The following is a 13,548-nucleotide window of genomic DNA, read 5'->3' on the forward strand; positions in this document are numbered from 1 at the left end:
GCGCAGCATAGCTGTTGGATCGCGCCATAAATTCTTTTTAGGAGTACAACATGCTGATGGTAGATATCTAAAAAATATATTAAAATTTTGCATTCCCCGGGTCTGGGGCCCCTTGCTTTAATTACACAGTCTACTATCCGTCTTCCTCTACTGAGATTGCAAAGTTAATAACTCCAAGCTATTCTTATTTATAATAAAAGAGGAATAGTGTTCTTTCAATATATAGTCTGGTAAAACGCAATACATTTTTAGAAACAAAAGGGTTCCGTTCGTGATTTGTAAGAGGCCAGAATTAGAGACGTGCAGATCTCAGAAGATTGTAGGCTGGGGGATGTTGGGGATAGGGAGCAGCAAGGCACAGCAGGTTTTGAAAACAAAGATAAGAATTTTAAAATTGAGCCGTTGCCAGACCAAAAGCCTATCTATATAGGTCAGTGAACAGAGGGGAGATGGTGATCAGGACTCTGCGAGCTTGGATGCAGGCAGCAGAGTTTCATATGAGCTGCACAGAATTGTAGACTTCAATAGATTACTAACCATTATGTATTTAATCCATCCCTCATCTCTCACAATATCTCCCATTGCTAGAGCATGATTTGTACTTCTATTTTCTGGACTGGGTTCTTCTTCATCTTTGGAAAAGTAGATTCTACCTTTTGAAAATAGGTAAACAAAAGGATGAAACTGAGGTAAAAGTATCGGTTTGGAATCAGCTTTGATTTTTTTTAAGTAATGAAGTTAAATGTATGGCAAAGCAAATGAGATTCTTTTTGAAAGAACACCGAATGTAACACAGCAGTTGAGAATTTGAGCCTTAAGCAGAAACCGATGTAGCATAATATGTTAAAATGCTGAAAATATGTAACTCTCTATGCCATGGCCCAAATTTAAAAATATTATATTTATTGAGATTTTACATTTTAACAAATAACGCAACAAAACCACAGGAATGGAGCAGCACCACAAGAGAAAGTAAAGGCTCAACGTACATGAATACAGAGGGGAACAGGAGAACAGCAGTAAAATTGGGTCAATACAACCATTAGACATAACTTGATACCTCTAAAAGCCCTACCCGAGAAGAAGGGAGAAACCGGATAAAGCCATGAAAATATTGTAACCAGTGCCCACCTTCCCGCCCACCTGGTGATTGCTTATGATAACCACGAGAGTTCAGGATAGATTTTTCGGGCCAGGTTCTGGGGTGCATCGATATATATCCCTCAACTCCAGAAGTGCCAGAGGCACCAATGACACACCACTATCTCTTTCCCTTGGATATTAGATTTGTCTGTAGCCTGCAAGATTCAATTATGGATTCATTATCCCCACCTGCAAATTCCCCAGTTCTGTAAACCACACAACGCAACATAAACCCAGTCTCCGGCCCAGTACAGAACCAAACTATACAGAGAGGACCAGCAGCTATATATTCGAATTATGATCCATGCCATCAACGTCTCCCAGTAAAAGGGACGGAGGACTGCCAGGAATGAATCCCAGAATAACTTAAGGTTCAGGACCCAATTGTGGGTTCATAATCCTCAGGCGTATGCCCACCCCCGTTAATGAAAAAGAAAGAAAGAAAAACTGTTCAATCAAATGAGAAGCATTCCGATTACAAGGAGGGCAACTGGATCTAAACTAAAGTACAGAACTCATCTCAACCTCCGATCCCTGTGCACAGAAGAGTCCTCTCAGGATGTACATAATAAGTGCCTTCAAGAAGGGACATCCCAAGCTCCAGGGGGCAAAAGGATACCGAACAACACCAGACCTAGTCTAGCTCAGCACACTCTGCCACACAAAAATCAGCCCCCGATGGATCTCCAGTACATCCCAAAATCTACACTCAACTGATCCTGCACCTCCTCAACCTCACCCAGGGCAGTGCACCTCCCCCATTCCTACTAAAACAAATTACACCAGCCCCAACCGTGGAGATCCCATCACTGAAGACAAGTAAAATAGGATAGACGCCTGATAGGTGCCCTGTAGGGTGAGAGGGACGGGCCACTCCCTCCTTCCCGGTACTATAAGGGGAACGCCCTGTGGACTACTGAACCATACCAGGATTTCTAACAGCACACTGTTCACCAAACTGAAGAGAAGAAAAAAAAACCAAGGGAAAAAGGCCCGATGAGAAAGAGAAAAATCACTCGGTCAAACAAAAACACGTCCCAATTACAAAGAGTGCAACAGGATATCAATCAAATTGCAGGACTCGGCTCAAACCCAGTCCCCCTCACATGGAACAGTTCTCTCAGGATGTCCCCAATAAGTGTTTTAGAGAAGGGACATCCCAAGCTCCAGGAAGCAACAGGATACCAACCACTGCACGGGACTTGGCCCAGCCTGGCACCATTTGACACAAAAATCAGTCCAGCCTAGGACCCCCAGCATTCCCCCCCCCCAAAATATATATATATCCCAGCCAGACCTGCATCTTCTCAACCATCCTCGGGGCAGTCCACCTCCCCATTGAATAGCACACTGCTCACCCCAATGAAGGGAAGAATAGAAAAAAAACGTCCAAGGAACAATCAGCAAATCAATTGAGAATTAACTGAGCCCATCTCTGCGTGCACCACCACTCATTTCCAAAGAATACCAAACTCAAAGTCAGAAGGAACCCAATCCTCCCCAGGATACATTATCTGCCCAGGCCATCGACGGAGTTAAGCACGGATTCTTAAATTCAAAATAACAAAAAAGTAAATAAAAGCCCGATACGATTAGCTCTAACTGGGGGACTATCCTCAATCTCTGAGGACTTAACTAACTCTACCAGCCAATAACCCGACTAATCATCCACCTAATCATCCACCTATCACCCTGCCGTGACTCCACACATCCTGACTATCAACAAATCATGGGGAGTTTAAAATACACTCTCCTGTCATAACCACATGGATAAAAAGAAAGGAGTAAAACAGTCTACAGATCACATGTCACATAATCGGCTTAATATGCTTTTGGCTAGAGCAGGATAATAAACTGCTTTAGCCCTCATGCTCACATCTCATACACTCTTGCAGGAGAAAGGAAAACAACAAATAATCAGTAACATAATTACGTGGGATCAAGGTCTAGGATTATTGAAGAACCGCAGGATAATGACACCATCCATGTTGCTTGAAAAGGCCTAAGCAATGATAGGATCATCAAACACTTCTCAGCATTTCTCAAGGATTCTACTGAACGAGGCACAGTGCTTAGCACTGCTGCCTCACAGCGCCAAAGACCTGGGTTCAATTCCGGCCTCGGGTGACAGTGTGGAGTTTGCCCTTTCGCCCCTTGCCTATGTGGGTTTCCTCTGGGTGCTCCGGTTTCCTCCCACAGTCTGAAGATGTGCAGATTAGGTGGATTGGCCATGTTGAATTGCCTGTCCGTGTCCAAAGATGTGGGGTTGAGGTGATAGAAGTGAGGGGGCTCTTTTGGAGGGTCGGTGCAGGAAGCTCGATGGGCTGAATGGCCTCCTTCTGCATCCCGCCGTCCAAGCGACCAGCTGCCTAGACCCCAGCCGGAGAGGGGGCGGGGGCATCTCGATGCCCACTGCCGCTCATCAACAAAGTCACTGCAAGCTGGGTCCCATCCCAGCCAACTCTGACCGCCTTACTCACACTAGGATTCTTCACAATTTCACTCGGCTCCTCATGGCAAAACTCCAGCCAGGGTCATCCAGGGACATATTACCAAGCATATCATAGAATCTACAGTGCAGAAGGAAGCCATTTGACCCATCGAGTCTGCACCAGCTCTTGGAAAGAGCGCCCTACCCAAGGTCAACACCTCCACCCTATCCCCATCACCCAGCAACCCCACCCACCACTAAGGGCAATTTTGGACACGAAGGGCAATTTATCATGGCCAATCCACCTAACCTGCACATCTTTGGATTGTGGGAGGAAACCGGAGCAACCAGAGGAAACGCACGCACACACGGGGAGGATGTGCAGACTCCGCTCAGACAGTGACTCAAGCCGGAATTGAACCTGGGACCCTGGAGCTGTGAAGCAATTGTGCTATCCACAATGCTACCGTGCTGCCCCATATGTCCCAAGGAAAGACAATTATGAAATGTGCATATGGATAAAGGATATCCCCCCCCCGCCCCCCCCCAGTGTTCGCTGTTGAACCTCCCTGAAATTTACAGTTTGGACACTTTCATTTCCAAATGAAGCTGTGAGACCACCTTCATTGACAGGAAATTCTAGGGCCAGAACTTTACTCCCCCCTTTCACCCCTAGCAGGTTCTGAGGTGGTGGGGAGCATAAAATTGGAAGGTCAGGATTCCTTCCGGGATTCTTGCCTGCCCCGACCTCGTTAAGATTTTACGCCGTGGTGAGCATTATTAGATAATAACCAAATGTACAAATGGCATTGATTTAATTGCAGAATTCTGTTTTTAAAAAATGGGATGTTTTGAATTTCATATTGCAATAAAATTGTAGATGTAGACCATTATTTCATGTAATTAAACAGTGACGCGGCATATAGTGTTGGAAATAATGGAAATAATAGAAAGCAACGCATATTTATATATATTTTAGCATTTCCAATCTTTTTTTAAAAATGTCTTCTGGATTTACAGTTGCTTTTGGATATTGCATAGAATTGTTTTTTCATTAAGGCTCATTTTTCAATTTCCTGATTATGTTCTAGATTCAATATTTTTAATTAAATATGATGGCTTTCAGTAACTTATAAAAATATTCCAAAAAGATAAAAAATATCGTGTAGTTATTGTTAGTGAGAGATATAAATCCGATCAGAAAATCTACTTGTTTAAGGTCTTTGCCTGTGTTCTTGAAATTTTACTTACTGAAAGATAAACCGATTTGAATTTTGGCTCTGAATATGTATTTTCTTTTTAATAATTTGTTTTTACATGAATAACATATATGTACTGTTTAATATGGATGTTCTGTACCGAGTACCTGTGCTTTGTTGGCTGCTTTCTCCTACGTTCTTTATCATCCATTTTCCAAAACAAATCAGTGGCCCAAGATTCGGGCAGAGGCACTGTGCAGGGTATTAATTAGCACACCCAGAGACTTGCTACCCTGGCCTTTCAACCTTCCAAAGGCCAGTGCGAGCAATAGAACCTGTCATATTTGTCTTGTAATGAAAGCGAACTTTTGCCATTCCTCATTGTGTTACAGCAGACTGAAAATGTCCAGCTGAGATTTATTAAATGAATATATATGTAGGTTTGAAAGAAATTAACCTGCAGCATGAATGGTTGCATGTCGCTGTAAAACTGCAAGATGTTGATGGTTTCTGTTGCCAGGTGTACTGTGCATAGAACTACAAAATTATAAATTTGTATCTCTGTTATGCATTCAGTAATTTTAAAGAGAAATGCAAACACCTCGGAGTCTGAGATTCAAAAAAATGCCAGAAGTGCATTGTAGGGGTCATCCTCGGAGAGGGAAAAAAACTGGATTAACCTTTTCAAGTGACAAAATATTAATTTACTATTCACTTCTGGATGTTTATTAACTTGTTGTGCATTTGTGGTCAGTTGGTGGATTATATTCAATGACTCAGTCATGTGCAGAAGGTGGAAAGTTTTAATAGCATAAATAAGCCAAAAATATAATTGCTGTTGAATCAGTTTGTTGAACAAACTTATCAACTGAGCTTTTACCAGTCATCATAAAGCAATGCTACATTTAGGTGTCTCTCGAGTCCTTTGTCTTTTTTTGTTGTTTTGTAGATTGTGTCATTAAAAGTAGGAGCAGTATTTGTGCCACTTACTGAAGGTGCACTGAAACAAACTTTTGAAAGAAAATGTTTGCCTTTTCAGGTATTTAAAATTGAAGTACTCATGAGTGGAAGGAAGCACTTTGTAGAGAAGCGGTACAGTGAATTTCATGCACTCCACAAAAAGGTAACCTTTTTCATTTCTTGTCACCAATTTCTCCTCCCGCCCCCCCCCCCCCCCCGATATGCAGGGTTCTGCTTCAGGGCCACAGAGCAAGTCGAATTGTTAATCGTTAGTTGAAGTGGCATCCTTAGAGTATTTATCTGGTAAGCAGCTAGGCGCTACTGTAAACTTGAATTTTCTTGAATTTGTCTCCATTCATCTGAAGAGTTCATTACTCACCTGGCAATGCTGTCATGCCTGGAGGCAGCTGTGATGATGACTCCTTGGCTGCTGTTGATGGAAGGATTCCTCAGCAAAATATTGTTCACAAATGCTGTTTTCTGAGCTGATGCTGAGTACAACATTTGTAACACTTTGGTTGGCTGCAGACTCAATTAATCACTGTATATTGTAGCCACTTGTACAGGAAGCTGCATGCAGCCATATTTTTGAAAATCAGTTATCGCCGCTATCTTGTTAAGACTGTCAGATTTACCCTTTTCACAGCATGGATGGGAACTCCCACTGCTGAAAGTACTTCCACACTGTTTTTGTCAGTTGGTATGATAAGAGCCGGTTTAAGTCTACTGCTTTAGAGGGTTTCTATGCTTTATACCCGACTGTCCACTTCCCCAACCCTACTCATGATAACTATAGTTGGAACCCACACAGGCAATCAAAATGCCAGCCATGGTGTCTTGAGATTTACCGTTTGTGCCAAGTTAGAATTGATTTTGTTCTGTGAATCTTTTCCAAGCAGGAATTACTCAGATTCTATTAGGACCTTTGTAGCTGGCAGAGAAAGTGCAATTTTGTTTTCACTTCTCTGGGCTGGATTTGAACCCAGATCCCAGCGGTCAAAGGTGTGCACTGTTCGGTCCTCAGTTGACCTTTTTTTTCGTTTTCATAGAATTTACAGTGCAGAAGGAGGCCATTCAGCCCATCGAGTCTGCACCGGCTCTTGGAAAGAGCACCCTGTCCAAGGTCAACACCTCCACCCTATCCCCATAACCCAGTAACCCCACCCAACACTAAAGGCAATTTTGAACACTAAGGGCAATTTATCATGGCCAATCCACCTAACCTGCATATCTTTGGACTGTGGGAGGAAACCGGAGCACCCGGAGGAAACCCACGCACACACTGGGAAGATGTGCAGACTCCGCACAGACAGTGATCCAAGACTGAATCGAACCTGGGACCCTGGAGCTGTGAAGCAATTGTGCTATCCACAATGCTACCGTTTTGGGGGTCACTTTCAGTTTTCTTATTTCCCCTAGCTACATTCTTTTCAAGTAATTGTTGATTGTAATTGGCACAAATATTAAAATAATACATGTGCCGCTGTTTGTTGAGAAAGCTGTTTTATATATTTTATTTACATGCATTAGATTCATGTGTTTAATTATTAATTTTAAACATTGGTCTCTTAGCCAAACAATTGCCTAAAGTGAGGAAATTTGTATTTTCTGCTCTTATCAGCCAAATAATACGCAGCAATTTACTGAAACATTGGTGTTGATCTTTTGATGGTTTCACAAGAGGGCTGGGGCAATGATGGTGATCTAGGCAAGCGAGGTCACAACTTTCCTTCATCTAATCGGCATATCTGCACATCAAGACCCCTTGCTCTTTGTTTATTTAACATTTTATCATGTAAGGTGTATTTCCTTTTTTCCCTTATTCCTAATTACAAAATGGTTCACTTCATATTGCTCTGCAGTGCATTTACCATTTACTTTCTCTTCCTGCATTCTTTCACAGATTTCATCATAATTTGCCAAGCTCCCCAATTTTTACATTCCCTCAGAAGAGTACAGATCATTTATGTACTCCTAGTATACAAGTGCTCCATCAGTATCCCATGCCAGTCTGAAAAACTTGTTTTTACCTCACAACCAAAGTTAATTCTTATCACCTAATTCTCCTTAATTCCAGATACCATTATCATAGAATCCCTACAGTGCAGAAGGAGGCCATTTGGTCCATTGAGTCTGCACCGACCCATCGAAAGGGCACTTTTACCAATGTCACTCTGCCTTTTCTCCACAACTTAACTTGCACATCCCTGGACACTAAGGGGAAATTTATCACAGCCAATCCACCTAACCCACACATCTTTGGATTGTGGGAGGAAAACGGAGCATCCGGAGGAAACCCACATGGACACAAGGAGAACGTACAAACTTCACACAGTTACCCGAGGTTGGAATTGAACCCGGGTCCCTGGCTCTCCTTTTGTAGTTTCTTTATGGAGTTCTTTTTGAAAACAAATTTAACCCTCTATACTGTATTTTTTGTTGCTACAGTTATTTCTTCAAATAAATTATTATTTGGTCAAGTACATTCTGCTTATTAGAAATCCATATTGACTGCCCCAGATTGGAACATGTTATGAGCAACTAAACCTAGTCTATATTTTTCTGAATAAACATTGGGTTTTTTTCTTGTGTTTTTTTTAATCCATGGAGATGTCTTTTCTTTGAACTATCAAAAATCTAAGCATGACAGGTGATAAGATGGCATGACAGACAACATGAAAGCCAACTAGTAATTTGGCCAGAGACCAGAAATTGAAAATCCATTCAACTTTTTGACCCAAGTGGTAGTTAATTTTGAAAATCCATCTGTATTTAACCTCCTATTAGTGCAATACATAGATACATAGAAGATAGGAGCAGGGGGAGGCCTTTTGGCCCTTCGAGCCTGCTCCGCCATTCATCATGATCATGGCTGATCATCCAATAGCCTAATCCTGCTTTCTCCCCATAGCCTTTGATCCAATACTCCAGGTGTGGCCTCACCAAGGCCCTGTACAATTGCAGCAACACATCCCTGCTTCTACACTCGAAACCTCTCGCAATGAAGGCCAACATACCATTAGCCGCCTTTACCACCTGCTGCGCCTGCATGCTTACCTTCAGCGATTGGTGCATAAGGACACCCAGGTCCCACTGCACACTTCCCTCTCCCAATTTACAACCATTCAGGTAGTAATCTGCCTTCCTGATTTTGCTTCCAAAGTGAATAACCTCACACTTATCCAAATTATACTGCATCTGCCATTGATTTGCCCACTCGCCCAATCGGTCAGATCATGCTGTAGGATCCCTGCATCCTCGTCACATTTCACCCTCCTACTTAACCTTGTATCATCTGCAAACTTTTGTTCCCTCATCCAAATCATTAATATATATTGTGAATAGCTGGGGTCCCAGCACCGATCCCTGTGGTACCCCACTAGTTACTGCCTGCCAATTTGAACAGGACCCATTAATCCCTACTCTTTGTTTCCTCTCTGCCAACCAGTTTTCTCTCCACCTCAATACATTTCCTCAATCCCATGCGTTTTAATTTTGCACAGTAATCTCTTATGCGGGACTTTGTCAAACGCCTTCTGAAAGTCCAAATATATCACATCGATTGGCTCTCCCGTGTCAACTGTACTGGTTGCATGATTCAAAGAATTCCAACAGATTTGTCAAGCATGATTTTCCCTTCATAAATCCATGCTGACTCTGACTGATCCTGCCACTGCTTTCGAAATGTTCCGCAATAAAGTCCTTGATAATGGATTCAAGCATTTTCCCCACTACCGATGTTAGGCTTATTGGTCTAAAATTTCCTGCTTTCTCTCCACCTCCCTTTTTGAATATCGGAGTGACGTGAGCTACCCTCCAATCTGCAGGGACTGTTCCAGAGTCTATAGAATCCCGGAAGATGACCACCAATGCGTCCACTATTTCCAGAGCCACCTCCGTAAGCACTCTGGGATGCAGATTCTCAGGCACTGGGGATTCATCTGCCTTCAATCCCATCAATTTTCCAGGCACCATTTCTCGACTAAGGTTGATCTCCCTCAGTTCTTCCCTCTCACAACCTTTCATTCTCCAGCATTTCTGGTATCTGATTTGTGTCCTCTTTTGTGTATTCAATTGCTCAGCCATTTCTTTGACCCTTATTATGCATTCCCCTGTTTCTGTCTGTAGGGGGCCTACATTTCTCTTTACCAATCTCTTTCTCTTCACATATCTATAGAAACTCTTTGTGTCAGTCTTTATGTTTCTGTAGGCATCCTTTCGTACTGTACTTTCCCCTTTTAATCAATCCCTTCGTCCTTCTTTGCTGAATTCTAAACTGCTCCCAATCCTCAGACCTATTATTTTTCGTGGCCAATGAAGTAAAACGATCTCTCTGTTACATGTGTATTATTGTGCCTAGTCTAATAACAAGATGTGAGAAAGAGGGATACTCTCCAGGAAGTCAATTAGTATTAAATTAGAATGGCTTTGAGTTTTGCTAAATGTAAATGATAAATTATTATTTTTTTGAAAAGTTGAAGAAAAGCATTAAAACACCTGAAATGCCTTCAAAGCACGTGAGAAACTGGGTGCCTAAAGTCTTGGAACAACGACGCCATGGTTTGGAGGCCTACCTTCAGGTATAGTGTAATTCTTCCAATATATGTGGGGGGTTTTTAAAACAAAAATTTTTGCCTCATAAATCAAAATTATGTAGTCCTGTTCTGTATTGGGAGTTCCTTTCCTTCCTATCTTGTGTAAATGAGTTTATACGCTGAGTTGCCCTCAAAGGTGTTTAAACTGTTAAATATATCATGGGTTTCAACCCACATTACATGTTTCAGTTTTATTCTGTCATACTGTCACACACCTATGAATTCTGCTATGAAATATTGATTTATCAGATCACAGGGCACTTCACAGAGCAGAGTGTGGATGCTAAGAATTCTGACATACAGACTACACAAAGATAATGGCCCATTTCTGTCACTGTCATAACAGTAGGAATGTTTGGGTCCATCCAGGTTTTCCATGCATGCTGTCACAGGAATGGTATTGCTAACTTATTTAGAAGCTCCTCAATTTTCCCAACCTCCTTATTAATAATATACAATTTTTTCTTCGGTCTTCTGGAAAATTATTTGGTGATTGGTTGTGGTTCTCAAACAGCAAATGCATGTAAACTTGTTCTAGTGAGTTGCGAAAGTGATTAAGATGCTCTCTCAATACACAAAAATGAAGACTGGATTCTCAGAATCAAAGGGGTAGACCCATCTGAGATATAAACTGCTAATGCTCAGGGCAGTAGTCTGAACTGAGAATACTCAGATGTAAAAATAAATCTATACGCTAGTCATTAAAAAGCTCAGTATTTAACAGTTACCCTTCATCTGGTTTCAGGCCATTATCACGACACTATGTAGCCTTAAAAAATATTTCGACTTATTATCTAACAAAAATATAATTGGAATATTTCAGAAATAGCCCTTTCGTGAAAAAAGATTAAAAGATGTGAAAAGGACTGAAGAGTGTTCTTGATTTTTAAAAAAATATTGAGTAAAGTTCCAGAGGTGAATTTCTTCATGCATAAATTTTCTCCTGAAACCTGTATTTTCTTTAAATTGACAAATAAACTGGCTATTGTGATATTGAAGTAATGCAAAAGGATCGTGAAAGTATAGTTCACTTTACCAAAATGAATTAAAATTTTGAAAATGCTACTGCTGCTGCTTCATTATAAAGGACTGAACTTGTGTTCTGGGATCGGGACCCTGACATCAGGAACATTTCTGTTATCCAATGTTGCTTGCGTTCGCACCTGACGCCCAGTGCAATGTTTGAAGTACTGGCCATTTAGCGACTAGTGTGCTTGCTGATTGTTAAATTAAGGATGGCTTGCAGGCTCTTGAGGAAAGAGGACCAATAAAAGGCCCTTTAGCACTGACAGATCAACAGGCCCACCGTCCGGAGTGGGCATTGCCGATTTAGGAGTGTGAAAGTGAGGTCGCCTCAAGATGGGAGTGCCCTCTGAAGTCTTTCCAAAAACTTGAAATATAAAAAGTGATCACAGGTGCCAGGCTGTCATCTAGAGTCATGGCTGGGATTCAGTCTTTACTTTCCAGTCAGTGTGCGCACTCTGGCCCTAATAGAGAGGGAGGTGGGGGGGGGGGGGGGTTTGATTAACTAGCTCACCTCCTCTCCGACCACCCCAACTGGCTTCTTTGAAAATGGACCTGAGGCAGGGCCATGTCGGCACATTGGTAGTGGCAGGAAAATGCTGGCCCATTTACCTCCAGCCCCACCGTTTGAAAATTCTGTTCAAGAAGTGAGCCTTTGTAGGAGAAGGTGAGAACGTCACTACTAGTGCAGGTATTGTAAAGCACAGGCAGTGACTTGTCTATACTGTACACTTGTACCCACAGGCAGAAGTTGAAATTAGTTTTTCAAATGAATTCTGAAACAGCAGTTGACGCAACAGACTACTAATAATAATCTTTATTATTGTCACAAGTAGGCTTATATTAACACTGCAATGAAGTTACTGTGAAAATCCCCTAGTTGCCACACTCCGGCGTCTGTTCGGGTGCAATTCTCCTTCAGAATTCAGTTACCTAACAGCACATCTTTTGGGACTTGTGGGAGGAAACCGGAGCACCAAGAGGAAACCCACGCAGACACGCGGTGAACGTGCAGCAGCACACAGATAGTGACCCAAGCCGGAAATCGAACCTGGGACCCTGGCGCTGTGAAGCAACAGTACTAACCACTGTGCTACCGTGCTGGTAGCATACACACATATTGGTGAACCTTTTCTGTGGCTTATTGACTGCGCTTATATGCTTGGAGGTGGCCTATCAGACAGCTGTGAATCCTGTTGTAACAATTCTGAAATATTCAAAAATATTGGGCGCAATTCTCCCAAAAGGGAAAAAGTCCCCGAGCGAGCGCATCCCGCATCTCTTCCCCCCCCAAAACACACTATGGGAGGGTCCCTAACCCGATCAGACACGTGCAGAAAATGCCAGCTTGGCAGTACCAATCTGGCACATTGGCAATGTCCATGCCAGCTTGTAATGCCACCTGGGAATCTGGTGTCAGGCTGGCACCCAGGTGGCACTGCCAGGCTGGCACTGCCAGGGTACCCAGGTGGCATGCAGCTGGGGGCCTCCGATTCTCTGGGAGACCCCCATGAGTACCGTTCCGTCTGGTCCCCATTTGTGGAGACCAGTGCTGAACAGCGCTCGCCTGAGGTCGAGGCGAAGGGAATGAATCACAAAGCCTCCGGTACCTCCGGAATCTGCACATTAGAGTGAGGCTTACTGCCTCGCTCTATGCAGATTTGCCAAATCCTGAGCTGGGTAAATCTTGGGAGCGGGGTCCCCCGGCTTTCATCGGCCGCACTGCGATGAGCTGCTTTTCCGGCGCAGCATGGCCGTTGGAGCGATCCATTGAGTATTAAACATACCTTTTTTTAGTTTAGAAGACATCCTCTTCCTGCTAACCATAGTCATTTAGGTTTAGGCCTGGTATTGCTATATTATCTACCTACTTGGAAAAACAAAAAATTGCCTCTGCCCAAGAGGCTGGATTTTATGTTCTGGCCCCCGCTGGGGGCTTGGTTTGAGGTGACAGGGAGAGATCTAGTAACACTCGGGGAAACCCAAATGTCATTTTAGCGTGTCTCTATGTGGGTTTTTATTCCGGCCACTGTATAGCCATAAGAGTTCTACATTTTATGACCCATTAGCATCAGCGGATATCAATCTTCCTTCAGACTTTTTTAGTTGTACCCTGTCTGTGATTTCAGTGCGTAGTATCTTCAAATTTTCTTTTACATGGCCAAGCATATGTTTGATCTTAAAAAGGTAAGTCTTT

At 42.7% G+C, this 13,548-nt stretch overlaps 1 protein-coding gene across 1 annotated transcript in view; it reads left to right on the forward strand.

Annotated features, from left to right (window-relative positions):
• The window catches only part of LOC140429486 (sorting nexin-24-like), a 304,721-nt gene that overhangs the window by 154,081 nt on the left and 137,092 nt on the right, over positions 1–13,548 (forward strand). The window contains exons 2-3 of the mRNA XM_072516542.1: positions 5,813–5,896; positions 10,209–10,313. Of these exons, the coding sequence (XP_072372643.1) occupies positions 5,813–5,896; positions 10,209–10,313 (189 nt within the window). The remainder of the gene's footprint in view (positions 1–5,812; positions 5,897–10,208; positions 10,314–13,548) is intronic.

This window comes from Scyliorhinus torazame, chromosome 9, assembly GCF_047496885.1.
Source record: "Scyliorhinus torazame isolate Kashiwa2021f chromosome 9, sScyTor2.1, whole genome shotgun sequence".
In the NCBI taxonomy this organism is placed as follows: Eukaryota; Metazoa; Chordata; class Chondrichthyes; order Carcharhiniformes; family Scyliorhinidae; genus Scyliorhinus; species Scyliorhinus torazame.